This window comes from Ambystoma mexicanum, chromosome 3p, assembly GCF_040938575.1.
Source record: "Ambystoma mexicanum isolate Mex_15411 chromosome 3p, UKY_AmexF1_1, whole genome shotgun sequence".
Classification (NCBI taxonomy): Eukaryota; Metazoa; Chordata; class Amphibia; order Caudata; family Ambystomatidae; genus Ambystoma; species Ambystoma mexicanum.
In genome coordinates this window covers 201,186,076-201,203,265 of record NC_090925.1, presented here as the reverse complement: position 1 = coordinate 201,203,265, position 17,190 = coordinate 201,186,076, and the positions used below count along the sequence as shown (strand labels likewise).

At 48.2% G+C, this 17,190-nt stretch overlaps 1 protein-coding gene across 2 annotated transcripts in view; it reads right to left on the bottom strand.

Moving 5' to 3' along the window:
- USP5 (ubiquitin specific peptidase 5) overlaps window positions 1-17,190 on the bottom strand; it is a 1,083,475-nt gene that overhangs the window by 52,143 nt on the left and 1,014,142 nt on the right. For both annotated transcript variants that reach the window (XM_069650637.1, XM_069650636.1), the window contains exon 19: window positions 16,976-17,060. In XM_069650637.1, coding sequence (XP_069506738.1) covers window positions 16,976-17,060 — 85 coding nt within the window. The remainder of the gene's footprint in view (window positions 1-16,975; window positions 17,061-17,190) is intronic.

Sequence of the window (17,190 nt, the reverse complement as noted above, 5' to 3'; positions counted from 1 at the left end):
CTAGGGTGCACGCAGTAGGCAGATTCAACATTGGCTAGGGTGCACGCAGTAGGCAGATTCAACATTGGCTAGGGTGCACGCAGTAGGCAGATTCAACATTGGCTAGGGTGCATGCAGTAGGCAGATTCAACATTGGCTAGGGTGCATGCAGTAGGCAGATTCAACATTAGCTAGGGTGCACGCAAAAGGCAGAAACAACATTGGCTAGGGTGCACGCAGTAGGCAGATTCAACATTAGCTAGGGTGCATGCAATAGGCAGAAACAACATTGGCTAGGGTGCACGCAGTAGGCAGATTCAACATTGGCTAGGGTGCACGCAGTAGGCAGATTCAACAATGTCTAGGGAGCACGCAGTAGGCAGATTCAACATTGGCTAGGGTGCATGCAATAGGCAGAAACAACATTGGCTAGGGTGCACGCAATAGGCACGTTCCATATTAGTTAGGATGCACACTGCAGTCAAAGTTAGCTGGGATACATACAATATATAGATTAGCTATGGTGGGTACAGGGCTGTGATTCAGAGTAAGCACAGGTGTCCAAGTAAAAAAGGTGAGCACACCGGTGAGCACAATGACTAGGTATACACCAAACAGTATTTTTACCAAGAATACAGTAAAGAGGCGTTCGAAGGGCTATGAATTGGTGTATGGGCACAACATAACATCATTCAGGCATTTAACATTGCAACGGTGAGCGAGGCATTAGTACATGTGTTGTAATGTGCTGAGTTCAGCAACGGGCTACGTGCGGTCGGGAAAGGCAGGTGCCAACAGCATTAGAATATCTTATTGCAGGTTGTTGCGGGTGCGGGGAAAAGTGCATCGCGTGTGGAGGTCGGGCGTGGGATTACGAGGCTTCAGATAGCCGATCGCGTGCATGTGCATTCATGTAAGTCTTGAGCAATGCGGTATAGTGTCACGTGGGGCGGAAGAGAAGACTGGGTTTTAGGCAGGCAGCGTTAGATTAGGGATTTGGGGAGTAAATGAGAACACGATCTGTGAGCACAATATGTAGATAGTAAAAGCTGGATCTTACCAGGGAAGCGGCAGCATGCAGTGCCCAAAGCCCATACGGCTGCAGACAGGCTTACGACAGGATCGTGCCTTGTCATGTGTGCCTTAGGATGTGGTGCCGGCTCTCGCCTTCTGGTGCTCTATGCCCCAGGAAGTAGCCGCCCTGGCCAATCGTGGCCTGTTAGCATCGTGCCTGGCTGCTAGGCAACCATGATGCTAAATGCGCGCCGGCCATTTTGTAATGGCTTATGGTGTTTCTCGTGTCGGGACGGGTGCTGATCAAGATGAAAGGGCCGCAAAGCGGTGCAGGCCGTCCAGCTGAGGTAGGTGTAAATAAGTCTGGGGTACAAGGTGAGAGCAGAGAGTCTGCTTACCCTGCTATTTGCAATACGGCATTTCTCCATTCATCGCGGGGCTTCGGTGCTGGCATTAGTGTTCGTCATGTCTGTATGCCTCTTCTCCGTCACAGTACTTTCAGGTTCCCTATAATTACTAGACAGATAGCAGTACACAGGTTTACTCTCTACAAAGAGATTCTTCAAGGAAGGAGAGGGTAGAGTGTGAGGGTGTGTGTTAATGTTACAAGGACTGCACCCTAGATGGTCGTACTCACCCTTAAAGGGGGAATCACTCTGCATGAGATCCTCTTGCATCATACCACCACCATGGGGACTATCAGGTAGCAGCCTGACCTCCCTGACCTCATGGGAAGGGGCTCCCCTCGGTGAGAAGTGACGACATTGAGGTATTCATCACATACCCCTCCCCCTTATGTTGCTGGCTTCCCCATCTCCTTCAATAGGAAAACATGACTGTTTCTGTTGGTCTTTCATTAGGGAAAACACTCCCCACTTCCATGCAGGTTGGTTTTTGATAAATCCTTCCTCTTCCCGGGCGTCAAAAAGGGAATATTTATTCGAGGCCTGATTAATTTCAGTGATAAGGTCTTTAAATGTGGGAAAAATCGGTGCCAATGATAGTTTCTTCCAGTAGTCCAGGCACCACAGCAGAGTTTACTACAGTATCCCTACACTTTATGTTAAGTGTGACAAGGATTCTGGGGTATATTTCTTAGTCCCTGTGAACACAAGCTCTTATGGCTGTTTGCTTGATGCCAGAAACTTATTAAGGCAAATACAGGATTACCATTAACTCTAATAGGTTCATGGGTTTGAAAGGGAGTCGATAGACAGAAACAATTGCTGGCTACTTCTAGGTCAGCATTTCCTAGGGTCACCATCTCTTCCCATTCCTCTTTTCCTACCCAACCCATCAGCATGGGTACTTACCTCTGATTTTTGGGGTATTGTTTAGCCATATGTCCTCTAGCACCACAGGAAAAACAGATCCGAGACTGTCCCAGAACTCTTTCCTTCTTCAGGTTTTGTCAGAGGTTTGTCTCTAAAGGGTGACTGTCTTTTTTCATCTCTTTTCTCCCATCCTCGTGTTCCCAGTTTTAAAGGGTTTGTGGTTTTCTCTGAACTGGTCTGTAAATAGGGGGTATTATTTTGGGATTTATTTCATGATCTTTTTGTGTGTCCTCACTTTTATGCATAGACCTTAAAGGTTTACTGGCCTCTGAATGAGCTTGGGCGGTCTCAATAGCACTATTTAATGCCGGTTTAATTAGCCGTACACTGTAAAGAGGGTGGTAAACTATTAATGAATTGCTCCAAGGCGAGAGCTTCCATTACTTTATTCAAAGTCTTTTTGTCAAGCCATTGGGACAAAGCGTTTGTATCTGGGGCCGTGTTTAATTTCTCAGAATGTTTGCCTGTAGAAACATTCGGTTTTGGCCACTCTATGCAAAAGTCCTCTTTTGATTTCATCAAAAGAGGTGGTTACTAATGGGTTGAGGGCTTGTTAGGAGGCTTGTAGCTCTTCTTTAAACAAAGGTGCAATGTAACAGGTTTTAATATTCTTGCTCCAATGGAACTGTTGAGCCAACATTTCAAAGTTAAAAACACAAATTCCAAGAACCTCCCCCCCTCTGTAAGGTTCTAAAATAGCATGTGGGAAAAGGGGCCTTTGCTGACTAGCTAATGTGATGAATCCTGGGGAGTCATCACAGAATCCCAGCTTAAGTCTACTCCCATGTGGTCAGGGAAAGGCAGACGCTACCTGATCCTAACCCTGGGGAAGGCGCTAGGAGGGAGGATCACATGGGAGGAGAAGGCTGCCAAGGGAAAGTGGCGACTGTCAGGAGAGACGCGGTATTCATTCTCTCCTGAGGATGAAGTTTCCCCAAGGCTTCAATATGTAATGGCATGTTTTAACAGTAGGGCCTCCCCTCCCAAACTTGCCCAAGGTGCCAAGTATGAAAAGTCTTTTGGTAAACATGGAAATGATATATGTAAGGGTCAAGGAATTAACACAACTACATCTAATAGTTCTAATTTTATATTGTGTTTGAATTACAGACCAAGGAACAAACCATTATTTTTTTTGAAAACCTACCCGAAAGGAACATCCTATAAATCGATCAAACAGAGTGAATTAAATAATCTCAAAATGAATAAGAACATTGTGGACTTCAAGTCTTTGTATGGAGATGAGGAAGAGGGGTCCAGAGTTACCAAATTGTGGGCAGCGGTTGTAATGACTCACACGCAGAAGAATATTCCTACGGGCCAAGCAAACGAAGCTAGGTGGGCCAGTCCAGTTCGTTATCTCGGCCCTACGTGTCACATTGGTGGAGACCGCAGCAGTCCAGTCCAGATCGACGCCTCTGTGGGAGCCAGGTGAGCGTAACAGTGTGCTTAATAGCATACCCCCACTCAATCTAGAACTACAATTAAAAACCTACCTAACTCCTCCTAAAGTTCAACCAAAACCATACCTGGGGTGCTGCTAAATCCAATTCCTCCTTAATAGTTTACCTGTACTCCAGCATACTAGAAAGCCTACCCAACAGCGTAACTGTGCTGTAGCGACAACTAAATAGACCGCCTAAATAGCACTTCCTAACGGCTAGCTACACCTCAAAACGGCCTAATATCTGCAAGCTAGTACAAATAGTTCACCAAAACCTAGAATAAGTGAATAATATCACCCGGCTTCGTGGAACCCTGAAATCAAGCTCACTCTCTGCCAGTGATATCACTGAATCTATATAGTCCAATAAACTCTAAGTCGCACTTGAAACTACACCTAACAGCCACTAAGCAGGAGTGCACTCACTCCACCAAAGTTTGTTGGAAACGAGCACCGTGGACCGCTCCCACTGCACGATCTGCCTTCCCTCCCGTCCCGGCCACCCTCTTCCCCAATCAACCCACCCTCCTTCGCTTTCCCTACCATTCCCCTCTCCAAACACCAAGCCAGAGGGGCACGATGGCGAGCCAACCACCCTAAGACCACTCCTCCCCCAAACCTCACCACCGACCAGCCAAGGATAACCATGCCTGCTCCCCTCACTATCATACCGGAGACATCCCACCCTGCAAACATCCACCCTAAGACCACTCCTCCCCTGAACCCCACCACCGCCCAGCCCAGGATAACCATCCCCGCTCCTCTCACTATCATACCAGGGACATCCCGCCCTACAACCTCCCACCCCCCGCCTTCCCCACAAACCCCTGCCACCTTCCACCACCGACCACACCCTTTCCACTCCCTAAAAACTGCACGCCTGGCCCTAGCAAGAACCAAAGCCGCATCCCTCTCCCCCTCTGACCCTCCTACCCTCTCTCACACTCCAATCGCAACAAAGAAACTGAAGAGGAAACGTACCTGGCCCCCCTCAATCTCTCAACACTCTTCACCTCCCCTGTCTCGACCCACCTCCTCTATTCCCCAATCACCTCCTTCCCCCGTGGCTTCACCCTTCCTGAAACCCCTCTCCCTCGACTTATCATCTGCAACTGAAACGCCTAACCGCCCACAACCCACCTTCAAATCCCCCGAGCCAAACCAGATCATCCTAACACAGGCAATCACCCAATCCGGCCTGAAGCGATCCTCTTCGTCAGCTTGCCCACAATTCCCAACGATCATCACCCACACTAATACCCCGCCCCCTCTCCAGCTTCCACTCTCTCCGCCAACACCCCCCTCCGCTCCAGCCCCGAGAACATCCTCACCTGCCGAAGTGAACTGCATCCTCTTTAATGCCCGATCCATAGCAAAAAACAGACACTGCATCTTTGACCTCCTCACCTCTGACAAACCAGACCTGGACTTCACCCCAATCGCCAATGAAGCCTCTACCGCCCCCCCCCCCCCCCCCCAACTACTCCCTCATCCCACTGAACCGTCCCTCTAGAGGAGGGGGAGTAGCATTCGTCTTCAAGTCTCTCTTCCGCGCCTCAATCATCGACAACCAACCTTCCATTCCTTCCTGCAAATCTCTCCTTGTTAAACTATCCCTCTCCCCGTCGCTCTCACACAGCTTCCTAATAATCTACAGACCCCCTGGCTACGATAGACAATTCGCAAACAACCTCTGTGACTCGATTGCCACCCTTCAATTAAACCATCTCACCAATCTCACCCTTCTTGGAGACTTCAACATATGGCTCGATATCCCCACCAACCCTATGAAACACTCTCTGGTTGACGGTTCAGACGCAATGAACCTCCAACCCCACATAAATGGCCCGACTCACTATAAAGGACACACTGTTGATGCCATCTTTAGCTCCAACACCCGGATTCATTTAAACCCACCCACCCCTATCATCTGGTCCGATCACTTCATTCTCTCTTTCCCCATTCGCTCACCTGACCCCCTTTGCGTACTCGAATCCAAACCTCCGAATCTGCGCAAATGTTGGAAAAAACTAATAATCGTGCCGGACCTAGCAGACGCCCTCCTCCAGTCTCCACCACCTACCTACCAACTCAATAAACAACTAACCCCCGACGCCTTTGACTCGTGGCTCAATGCATCTCCGATGCGGCTCACTCCTTCTTGCAAACCATCAACACGCCTTGGCCTGTTCCCCAGATGGTTCACTCCGGAGTTGAAGACCACTAAACAACTATACAAATACCTATAACGCAAATGGCAGAATAACAAAACCCAGGAGAGCAAGGCCACCTTGGCCAGACATCTCTATCAGTACAAGGCCGAAATCCGGAAAGCAAAAAAAGCCCACTACAACTCCCGAATCCTAAACTGCAAAGAACTCCACAAAATCATCTCTGCATTCACAAAACCCGCTTGCACCACCACCGTCCTGACCCCCTCCCAATCACTATGCGACTCACTCTCCCTCCACTTTTACACCACAGCCCTCGAAAGAACAAATACTCTAGCCACCAAACTAGCTCTCTTACATCCACCAGACAATACTTCCCCCATACTGCCCAGTGCATCGGCTGCGACCACTACCCAACCAACGTTCGAATCCTTTAGTCCAATATCTCCAGAGCAATTTCTCAAACTTCTATCTGCCCGCAAACCATCCGGCTCTCCGCTGGACCCTTGCCCAGCCACAACCCTCAAAGAAATTTTCGCTTCCACCTGCGCAGGAGAACACGCAAGATCCATCATAAATGCCTCCTTATCCTCTGGTATCTTTTCCGACGCATTCAAAACGGTTCATGTCAAACCTCTAATTAAAAAACCTTTGCTCGGCCCTCTAGAGCCCAAAAACTACCGCCCCATCTCAAACACCAGGTTCCTTGCCAAACTCATTGACCGAACCGCCCACTCCTAACTAAATGCCTTTGTCGAAACCAACAACCTCCTTGACCCCGCACAATCAGGTTTCAGAGCCCGTCATGGAACCGAAACCACCCAAACCTCAATCTGGGATGACTCTAAAACGACAGCAGACTCTGCGGGATGCGCCACACTAATCCTTCTTGACCTATCCTCCACCTTTGACACAATCAACCACTCAATCCTCCTAGACCGCCTCCACTCCCTAGAAATCCGTGGAACCACTCTTAAATGGATAGCTTCATTTCTCAAAGACAGGTACCAAATAACGATACTCTCCACCTATACCTCCCAAGCCAGACCAGTCGACACAGGAGTCCCACAGGGAGCATGCCTATCCGCCCTCCTATTCAATCTCTACTTGATCACCCTCCCACTGATAATTTGCTCACACAACATCCTGTGCTACAACTACGCCGACGACACTCAACTAATTCTAAAACTCCTGAACTCAAAACCCAACTCTCGACCTGACCTGGCCTCCTGCCTTCTTGACATAGAACTCTGGATGTCCCAAAGCCACCTCTTGTTAAACCCCTCCAAAACGGAAATCATGGTATGTGGCAACTGAGAACTTCTTCCGCACCCGCTACCCTGGCCATCCGCCATGGGCAACTCACCGACCCCCTCCAACTCGGTGAAAAATCTTGGATGCACCCTTGACTCAGATCTAACACTCTTGCGCCAAGTCAACAACGTCTCAAAGTCCTGCCACTACCACCTTAAAACCCATAGGCGCATCTTTCCATATCTCTCCTTTCCCAACAGACTCTCCGCAGTCCAATCACTCGTTATATCAAGACTGCACTACACAAACCACCTATACCTCGGAGTCCACGCGTACCAACTGAATAAGCTCCAAAGGGCACAAAATGCGGCTGCCAAATTGCTACTCACGCTCGGCCCAAGAGACCACATCTCCCCAGCCCTTAAGACGCTGCACTGGCTCCCAGTAGCCCGAAGGGTGACCTTCAAAACCTTATGCATCTCCCATGGAGCACTGCATAAAACCGGACCTCAATATCTTCAAGACAAAAATCGGACCTCAATATCTTCAAGACAAGCTAAAACCCTATCACCCCCTCGCACCCTGAGATCAAGTTCAGCCAGCCTCCTAGTCATACCAAAGACAAACTCAGTCAGGTTAGGCGGATCATCATTCTCAGCCTTGGCGCCCTCGCTATGGAACTCACTGCCACCCCACATCCGCCTAACCGAGGATTTAACGTCTTTCCGCAAACTGCTGAAAACCTGGCTCTTCCCCTAAAAACCAACCTGTACCAAATAACCCAAACAGACTAACAGCAACTCGATGATACCAATCCAACAAACTACCTGATGCAAGAAATTGACAGCCAATAATTCCCAATATAATCTAGAAGGACAACCAGAATTAAACCAATAAAGTAGATCAAAGCAGTGAAATGGTTAATAAGAGTAAATCTTACAGAATCAGTAACAAGATTTAAACTCCTGAAATAGACAGAATTGCACGACGAGTGAACAAAGTGAATGGCATGGATGAAATAGTTAGAATAGATGAAGCAGGTGAACCAGATGCGCTGAGTGGATGAATGCATGAATGGAAGAACAGATAACTATATAGTTTGAATGAATGTGGAAATCGAATGAAAATGTAGATCGGATGAGTGTATAGAATGGATAAACATTTAGCGGATGAGTGTGTGGAGCGAATGAGCGTGTAACGCGGATGAGTGCGTAAACACAGTGAAGCGAGTAGAACGCAGGAATACGTAAGCCTGATGAATGTGCAGAACGGATGAGCATAAACCGGATGAGTGTGTAGAACAAATGAGTATGTGGAGCGGATGAGTATGTAGAGCGCGCAAGTGTGGATAGCGGATGAATACAGTAGCGCAGAGTGTGTGTAGATAGCCGGAGCAGATGAATGTATAGAATGGTTGGGTCTATAGGGCACATGAGTGTATAGAGCGAAATGAGTGTATAGAGCAGAATGAGTGTATGGGGCGGAAGAGTGTATAGGGCGGAAGAGTGTATAGGGCGGAAGAGTGTATGGAGCGGAAGAGTGTATGGAGCGGAAGAGTGTATGGAGCGGAAGAGTGTATGGAGCGGAAGAGTGTATGGAGCGGAAGAGTGTATGGAGCGGAAGAGTGTATGGAGCGGAAGAGTGTATGGAGCGGAAGAGTGTATAGGGCGGAAGAGTGTATAGGGCGGAAGAGCGTATAGGGCGGAAGAGTGTATAGGGCGGAAGAGTGTATGGGGCGGAAGAGTGTATGGGGCGGAAGAGTGTATGGGGCGGAAGAGTGTATAGGGCGGAAGAGTGTATGGGGCGGAAGAGTGTATGGGGCGGAAGAGTGTATGGGGCGGAAGAGTGTATGGGGCGGAAGAGTGTATGGAGCGGAAGAGTGTATGGAGCGGAAGAGTGTATAGGGCGGAAGAGTGTATAGGGCGGAAGAGTGTATGGGGCGGAAGAGTGTATGGGGCGGAAGAGTGTATGGAGCGGAAGAGTGTATGGAGCGGAAGAGTGTATGGAGCGGAAGAGTGTATAGGGCGGAAGAGTGTATAGGGCGGAAGAGTGTATAGGGCGGAAGAGTGTATAGGGCGGAAGAGTGTATAGGGCGGAAGAGTGTATGGGGCGGAAGAGTGTATGGGGCGGAAGAGTGTATGGGGCGGAAAAGTGTATGGGGCGGAAGAGTGTATGGGGCGGAAGAGTGTATGGGGCGGAAGAGTGTATGGGGCGGAAGAGTGTATGGGGCGCATGGGTGTATGGGGCGGAAGAGTGTATGGGGCGGAAGAGTGTATGGGGCGGAAGAGTGTATGGGGCGCATGGGTGTATGGGGCACATGGGTGTATGGGGCGCATGGGTGTATGGGGCGCATGGGTGTATGGGGCGCATGGGTGTATGGGGCGCATGGGTGTATGGGGCGCATGGGTGTATGGGGCGCATGGGTGTATGGGGCGCATGGGTGTATGGGGCGCATGGGTGTATGGGGCGCATGGGTGTATGGGGCGCATGGGTGTATGGGGCGCATGGGTGTATGGGGCGCATGGGTGTATGGGGCGCATGGGTGTATGGGTGTATGGGGCGCATGGGTGTATGGGTGTATGGGGCGCATGGGTGTATGGGGCGCATGGGTGTATGGGTGTATGGGGCGCATGGGTGTATGGGGCGCATGGGTGTATGGGGCGCATGGGTGTATGGGGCGCATGGGTGTATGGGGCGCATGGGTGTATGGGGCGCATGGGTGTATGGGGCGCATGGGTGTATGGGGCGCATGGGTGTATGGGGCGCATGGGTGTATGGGGCGCATGGGTGTATGGGGCGCATGGGTGTATGGGGCGCATGGGTGTATGGGGCGTATGGGCGTATGGGGCGCATGGGGCGCATGGGTGTATGGAGAAGATAAGTATGCAGAGCAGATGAAGGTATATAACAGATGAGTGTATGAGATGAATATATAGAACATGATATTGCTGCTGGATGCGTGGAAAACACAAGTACTTAAAGCGGATGAGTGCGGAGAGGGGATGAGTAAATGGAGCGGACGAGTGCGTGATGCGGACGAGTGTGCAGAGGGGATGAGTGCGCAGAAGGGGATGAGTGCGCAGAAGGGGATGAGTGCGCAGAAGGGGATGAGTGCGCAGAAGGGGATGAGTGCGCAGAAGGGGATGAGTGCGTAGAGAGGGTGAGTGCGTAAATCTCAGAGAAGCGAGTAGAATGCAGGAATGCGCAAACCAGACGAATATGCAGAACGGATGAGCGCAAACTGGATGAGTGTGTAGAACAGATGAATATGTGGAGCGGACGAGTATGTAGAGCCCACGAGTGTGGATAGTGGATGAATGCGGAAGTGCGGAGAGTGTGTAGATCACCGGAGCAGATGAATATACAAACCTGGCGAATGTACAGAGCACATGAGTGTATAGAGCACATGAGTGTATGGAGTAGATGAGTGTATGGAGTGGATGAGTGTATGGAGCGGATGGGTATGCACAAGCGGGCATGCGTGGGCCGGACAAGAGGGCATGCGTGGGGCGGACAAGAGTGCATGTGCAGGACAGACTAGAGCGCGCGTGGCAGACAGGAGCATTGGACGGACTGGAGCGCATAGAATTGCATGACATATATAGTATGGCTTAGAATGCAGAGAGCGTTTAAAGAGCATTTAACCCATCATATCACACCACCACGCTTACTCTCCTCTTTACATCACCACTCAACTAGAACACAGCGATACTATGACACCATTCGGTATAACTGTTCTCATAACAACATCCGCCGCTCACTGCACATCATTCTAAGTAAACACTGCTGGTTTCACACCCCCCAGCCAGGTGTTCTCCTCAGGCCTAACGCAGCCAAAGCCGTTCTGGATAGAACCCACCAGAACTAACACATTCTCCTGATCTCTCAACCACCACACCTACCGCTAAGAAGCAGCTATTACACGAATACCGCACAAGCTGAACACATACCCGGTGCTCACATGCACCTTTGACTCTCTCTACTGATCTGAACTTCGATTCCCAAGGGCGTTCAACCTACCAGCGCCTTCAGACCATACCAATGGTATATAAGGCGCTATATAAGTGCAAAATAACATAACAACATCTGAGCGAGACCTTTAAATATTTAAAGGCGTTCCAGGTGTGGGCCACTGAGAAGCAGCAGGAAGTAGAAGACAGAGCCGCGGCTGTGCGGACAGCGGGACACCGTACCAATAACGTGGCAGAAGTTGGCAATCCTGTAAGATGCACTGAACGTGCAGCGGGAATCCGTACTGAGGCCAGATGTCCGGAGGGAGAGAGAAGATCTTCATGTCCGGCATACCGCTCCGGTGTGTGCCGTTCACCGGAGCGTATGCTGAGCAGAGTAAGCTCCATTTACTGGCAGCGCAAGCAGCGGGAGAATGACCAGAGTGGTGAAGCACCTGGGAAATCCCAATAAATGAAGAAGAAGCAGCGAGTCAGAAGGAGATGCCAGGACATACCTGTGAGTTGGCCTTCAATAGGTAACCCTGGGGCGCTCCGAAGTAGACTGCTGTACCAGGATGAAGCTTATGAATAAAAAACTTTTGTAGTAATGCAAATTGGGCACAACTCTCCTATTAAGAGAAGTCGACTAGGAGAATACTGCAACATCTGCTGCCACAGCCAAATGGAAGCAATATTCAAACAAAGTGAATGTAATCTGATATCCAATAAGAGAATATTGTAACTAGCATTGCCAAAGAAGGGCAATAATAAACCAAAAAGGGATACAACTTTCCTGTAGAGGGATATCCAGTAACAGGACATTATAACCAGTACTGCCAAAGCGAAAGAAAGTTGAGAGTGACAACAGGGCAATTCGAAGAGAATAGTCCTAGGACACGATACCGTGGGAAAAAGTTGTAAACTACATTAAAAACAGATAATTAATTGTGTAGACAGAAATCAAATATTGCAGGAGAAGAGCCCTTCTTGTAGAAAGGATCAATGGGGAAGAGAGCTGTTACCTACATTGCCTGGGGCAAACAGATCAATGTGAGAATCATTGCCAATGTGTGCAGTATATTTGTGGAAGAAGTTGTAAATCTATTGGGTTGAAAGTCACAAGACGTACCCAAGAAGCAGTTGTTGGTTTAACTTTCCCCATTGAGGATTTAAGTGTGGAAAGTTTGGAACCACAAGGTACATGTTGTAGCTGTCAGAGTTTGTATACTGGCAGGGTAGTACATCTAGAAGAAATAGTGGTTAGCCCTGGCAGGTGAGTGAGCCAGGAAGAAAATGATGTGAAAGTGGTAGAATGGTGTGGTGGAATTGAAGTGGCAATTCCAGCGCAATGTTTTGATGAAAGGTTGAATAACCAGACTGACTAAATGAATGAATCATTTTGACCAATGTGTTGCTTATGAAGGAGAAATACGATGTGATGAAGTGATTGGCCTTCAGAGAAATAATTATATTGACTACTGTTAGGCAAGATTGTATGCAGTACCCTGTGGGAGACTGCGCCAGCCTTAAACTCTTGGCAATAGTTAACCCAACCGATGGTATAAATAAGCATGTACTACACAAGTTGGTAGAGTGACTGAGCAGCCAGGTTTATCTCAAGAGGGGTCAATGTGAGCTGTAGGGTTGTAACAGAGATTCACAGTGACAAGTATCCAAATGGGATACATTACTCACCGTAATCTTATTTCTGATGCTTGTATCTGCTTAGAATCACATGCCGTGCATAGGCCAACATCTAGTGGAAGCGGAGGAGTATTACAGTTGTTTTCGAAACTCGAAAAGGGACGTCGAATAGGGCGTTCCAGTAATACTATCTCTAGTGTGACGTCCCTTGTACCCATGATCCCTCACGCGTGTAGGTCCCTCAGATTGTATTTTTCTGACATGAGGTAGCATGAGGAGTAGCGTGAGTACAGAAGTATCCAAGCAGATACGATAGACAAGCTCACAAGTTTATGCACCTTCTCTCAGAGGGTAGGAAGGGCGGGCGCATGTGAATCTAAGCAGATACAAGCATCAGAAATGCGATTACGGTGAGTAATTAATCCTTTCTTAGGCTTGTGGAATCTGCTTAGATCACATGCTGTGCATAGATTAGCGAGCAGTGAAAGAAGGAGGTGGGAAGTGAGAAGGCTCATGAGCGAATAAATGTCTTAGAACCGCTTGTCCCACTTGTGTATCTGTCTTGGTTTGAGTGCCCATTTCTAAATTTGTTGGGCAAGCTTGGACAGATTTTGAGAACGAGTGCCCCCCTGTTTGTTTCTATAAAACATGGCAGCTGTGCTGTCTGTAAGGACCTGCACTGACTGATTGTATAAGAGGGGTTTGAATGCCCAAAGCGCTCTGAATACGGCTAGACGTTCCAGCAGATTGATGTGGTTCTGAGAAACCTTGCAAGACCACAGGCCCTGAGCTGTGTGGTGAAGGTAGTGAGCTCCCTACCCTGCTAAGGAGGAGTCTGTTGTGACGACAGCATGAACCTCTGGGTCGTAGAAGGGTTTCCCTTTCGTTAGATTCTCTCTCGTCTACCAGCGAAGATTCTGTACTAGTGTTGGTGAAACGACCACTAGATCATCCCACTGACCACTTGCCTGAGACCACTGTTTCACCAACCACTCCTGCATGGGTCGCAGGCACGCGTGGGGAACCAGGTAAATGCAAGACGCCATCATGCCTAGCAAACGCACTGCTTTGCACACCCTTATTTGGCGACTGGCTTTATACTGAGGAATTTGCAGCAACACATTTCAAATGATTTCCTCTGACAGAAAGGCCAACCCCTCTTGAGTATTTAGGACAGCTCCTAGCAACAGAGGTTGGAATCTCAGATCCGTGCTTAAAAACCGAACTCTGGTAATAAGTATATTATAAAAAACTATCAAAAATAAAGATATAAAAAAATGCCTGTCCACCCAAATAGTAGTGTTTAACTCTCTTTAATCTACACACACTCTTACACCATCATCTTGCTTCAGCGCCAACACCACAGGAGATAACCACTCTCAGGATTCAATTTCCTCGATAATGTTGACATCTTTCAAATTCCGCAACACTGTTTTGAGCACTTCTCTGGCCAATACCAGAACATTTCTAACTTCTTGGGTACAGCTGCATGTTTTGTTGGAGAACCCAGGTAATTTCCCCAACCCTTCTGGAAATACTACATGATGCATCCCATCCCCTTAAGGTACTCCGCTGACACTTAAGTTCACCTCACTCTCTCACCAGCAGCACCTTCGTTCCCAGGCAAATTTGTATATCCAATGTAGCCTGTTCCTCCCCACCCAAGGACACTGGCCTCCTTTGTGTGCAACGTATAAACTTTCCCATAGTGCAACGTCCCTTGAATTCTATTGTTGCACATTCATAACCCAGTACCTTTATGGGCATCTTTCCATAAGCACTTGGGTTTATGCCCAGTGCCTTAAGGTCAATCACCCGTTTGCCATAACTTGCTACATATATTTCTGGTGAAAATCTTACAGGAGGATCCTGAGTCAACCAACATCTCAAGTTGAACACCATTCCCCTTTATCGTATAGCATTGTTCACCCTTTTTCAACCCTTGCACTTGTAACAATTCCCCTTCTGGCAATTTTGTGCTTGTCCTCTTCAGGTTCTATCATTAGAATAATTTGTTCATAACCATCATTCGAATGATGCGTATATTTTCATTGGTAAATCTACACATTCTAGCGAAATGCCCCTTGCTGCCAGACCGTCTGCATTCCAGTGCACTTGCTGAGCATTGTCTGGCTCCAGTTGCATGACTTGACCTTCTGCACTTTTAAGACTTGTATTGCATATGCCTCAGTTGCGCCTTCTTTTGAACTTCTGGTTAATTGTCCTTTAGGTCTAATTGATCCCTCAAGCTTACCCCTTCCCGGATAACCTTTGAGGGCATTGCTATTACTCTGGTTAGCTAATACTGCCTGCACTGCATACCCTTGTGTGATCTTCTCAGATACTACCTGTACACTTGCATTAGCCTCATTGATCACACTTGTCATTTCAAGAGCCTTGTCCAATGGTGGATCCTTGTCAATTCAGTCTCTCTCATCGTGGTGTTACATATCTGCATCATTACCTGGTCTATTATGAACTAATTTTGTCCCCCTTGCGCACTTGCACGTAGCTATTATGGACTGTAATGCCGTAACATATGCATCTATTGATTAGCCTGTTCTGGAAAATAGATGATACCATTCTAACAATATGTTGGGTTTTCTCTCAAATTGTGTTCTCAACATTTTCAGTGCCGTCTCATATAGGCTGACCACTGTTTCTCGCCCCCCACCACCGGAGGGCTGCGATTCTTATGCCTGCTCCTAGAAGGTGTCTGAACACCCTTCAAGCCTTCATCCTTCAGTGCCCAAGAAGTTCCAAAGAGCCACTTCCTTTTGGTCATCAGTGTAGGTTGCCCCACGAGCTACTCTCAGGTATACATTGAATGCATCTATCCACAAATCCCATAAAATGGGGGGGGGCTATCCTGGATTAGCTAAAGAAACTGGTGATTTGGCACTGGCTTGCTGCATATTGGAAATACAATGTCCTGTTCCAGTTCATTGAACTGTCCCTGACCATACTGCACTCCTGCTCCAATTTTTAAAATTAGGTCACCTATGGTTAGAGGGTGTGCCTTTATCACCTTCTGCAATCTTGTTTTTCCGCCTGATCCATGCTCCGTCAACCCTCATTGTTCCAGAGCTCCTCCTCGCTCCATCTCTTCCATTTAGTCGTTGGCCCAGCTTGAGGTCCTATATTCTAGTTTGGTCCTGACGTGCGTCTTCTTTGGTGCACAACTGTGCACTCCTCACGCGGTCAACATTGCTTAAGGTCCTTTCCTCTAACTCATCCCTTACGTCGGCTGCGTCGTCCTTGGTGCATGAACTATGCGCTACTCGCTCTCCTGCCTCTGCTTGGGGCTTGGTGTAGGATACCGTACCCCTATGCCATAGGTCTGGGTTGCAGCTTTTGGCACTGTGCATCGGAGTGTCTATGAGTGTGTCTGATGCTCCTGAGTGAACCACTCAGAGGTTAGATGATTTGCTGCCCCCTTTTCCACCATTCTGGAAACACCTCCTCCTAGGTACAGATCATCTGACTAACCGCACGCTGGTCCGAAGGCCATGGGGTCCGGTCCATTCGTCACCAATGTTATAATTAAAAGGACAGGATGGCCTTTGGAGAGGCAACACAACGTTTGTGTGGGCCCGATCACACAGCCAGCAGCAACTAACATTGAGGAACTGGAATTCCCCCCCCGCCCATTTACATAACATTCTATGCATTGTGAGCGCACCATGGATCAATCGCTACGTAGCTACAGTAAGGAATGAACTATAACATTGCACCATCATTGTTGTGATAAAAGCGAAGATTGCAACAGACCTAGGGAAAGAAGCCAGTGAACACCCCCCGCACAAATCCGTAAGTGTGACAATGAGGATCACACCTCCTACTGACAACAAAAATTCATATCATAGCCTCCTGAGGTAAGAAAGTCCTAGACCCACACGCACAGCACACGGATTCCATCCACTTTGTTCTTCAAAGTAACATAGTATCCTATAGCCATGTATGGCGGTATACATAACCACCATGCACAAAGTTCAGCTACAAAGTTATGTTGGGCTTTATTCTTAAAACAAAGCAAGGTGACCAGTTTTATTGTTTCTCGGCAGACTGGCACTGTAAGACACTACCTGGCTGACCAGGAAACGTCTGCTTCTTCAATTTCAGAAACTGTTGCACTCATTCTTCATACTTCAACTACAGAGCCGACAGACAACATAATATTCTTACCTTCCCTCCTTCTTGATGTGGCAGACATAATGGCCACACATGGTGGAGGTGCCCATGTGACTGACAAAGGCAAACAGCTGGTATTCTAAAATAGAAAAAAAAACGAGAGACAGTGAGAACTGAATTCAAAGGATCCATTGAACTGCAAAAGCATTACAGTATTAGAATCAGTGGCTGCTAGCAGAGTCAGACCTTAGGTCTAGGAAGGGTCTACT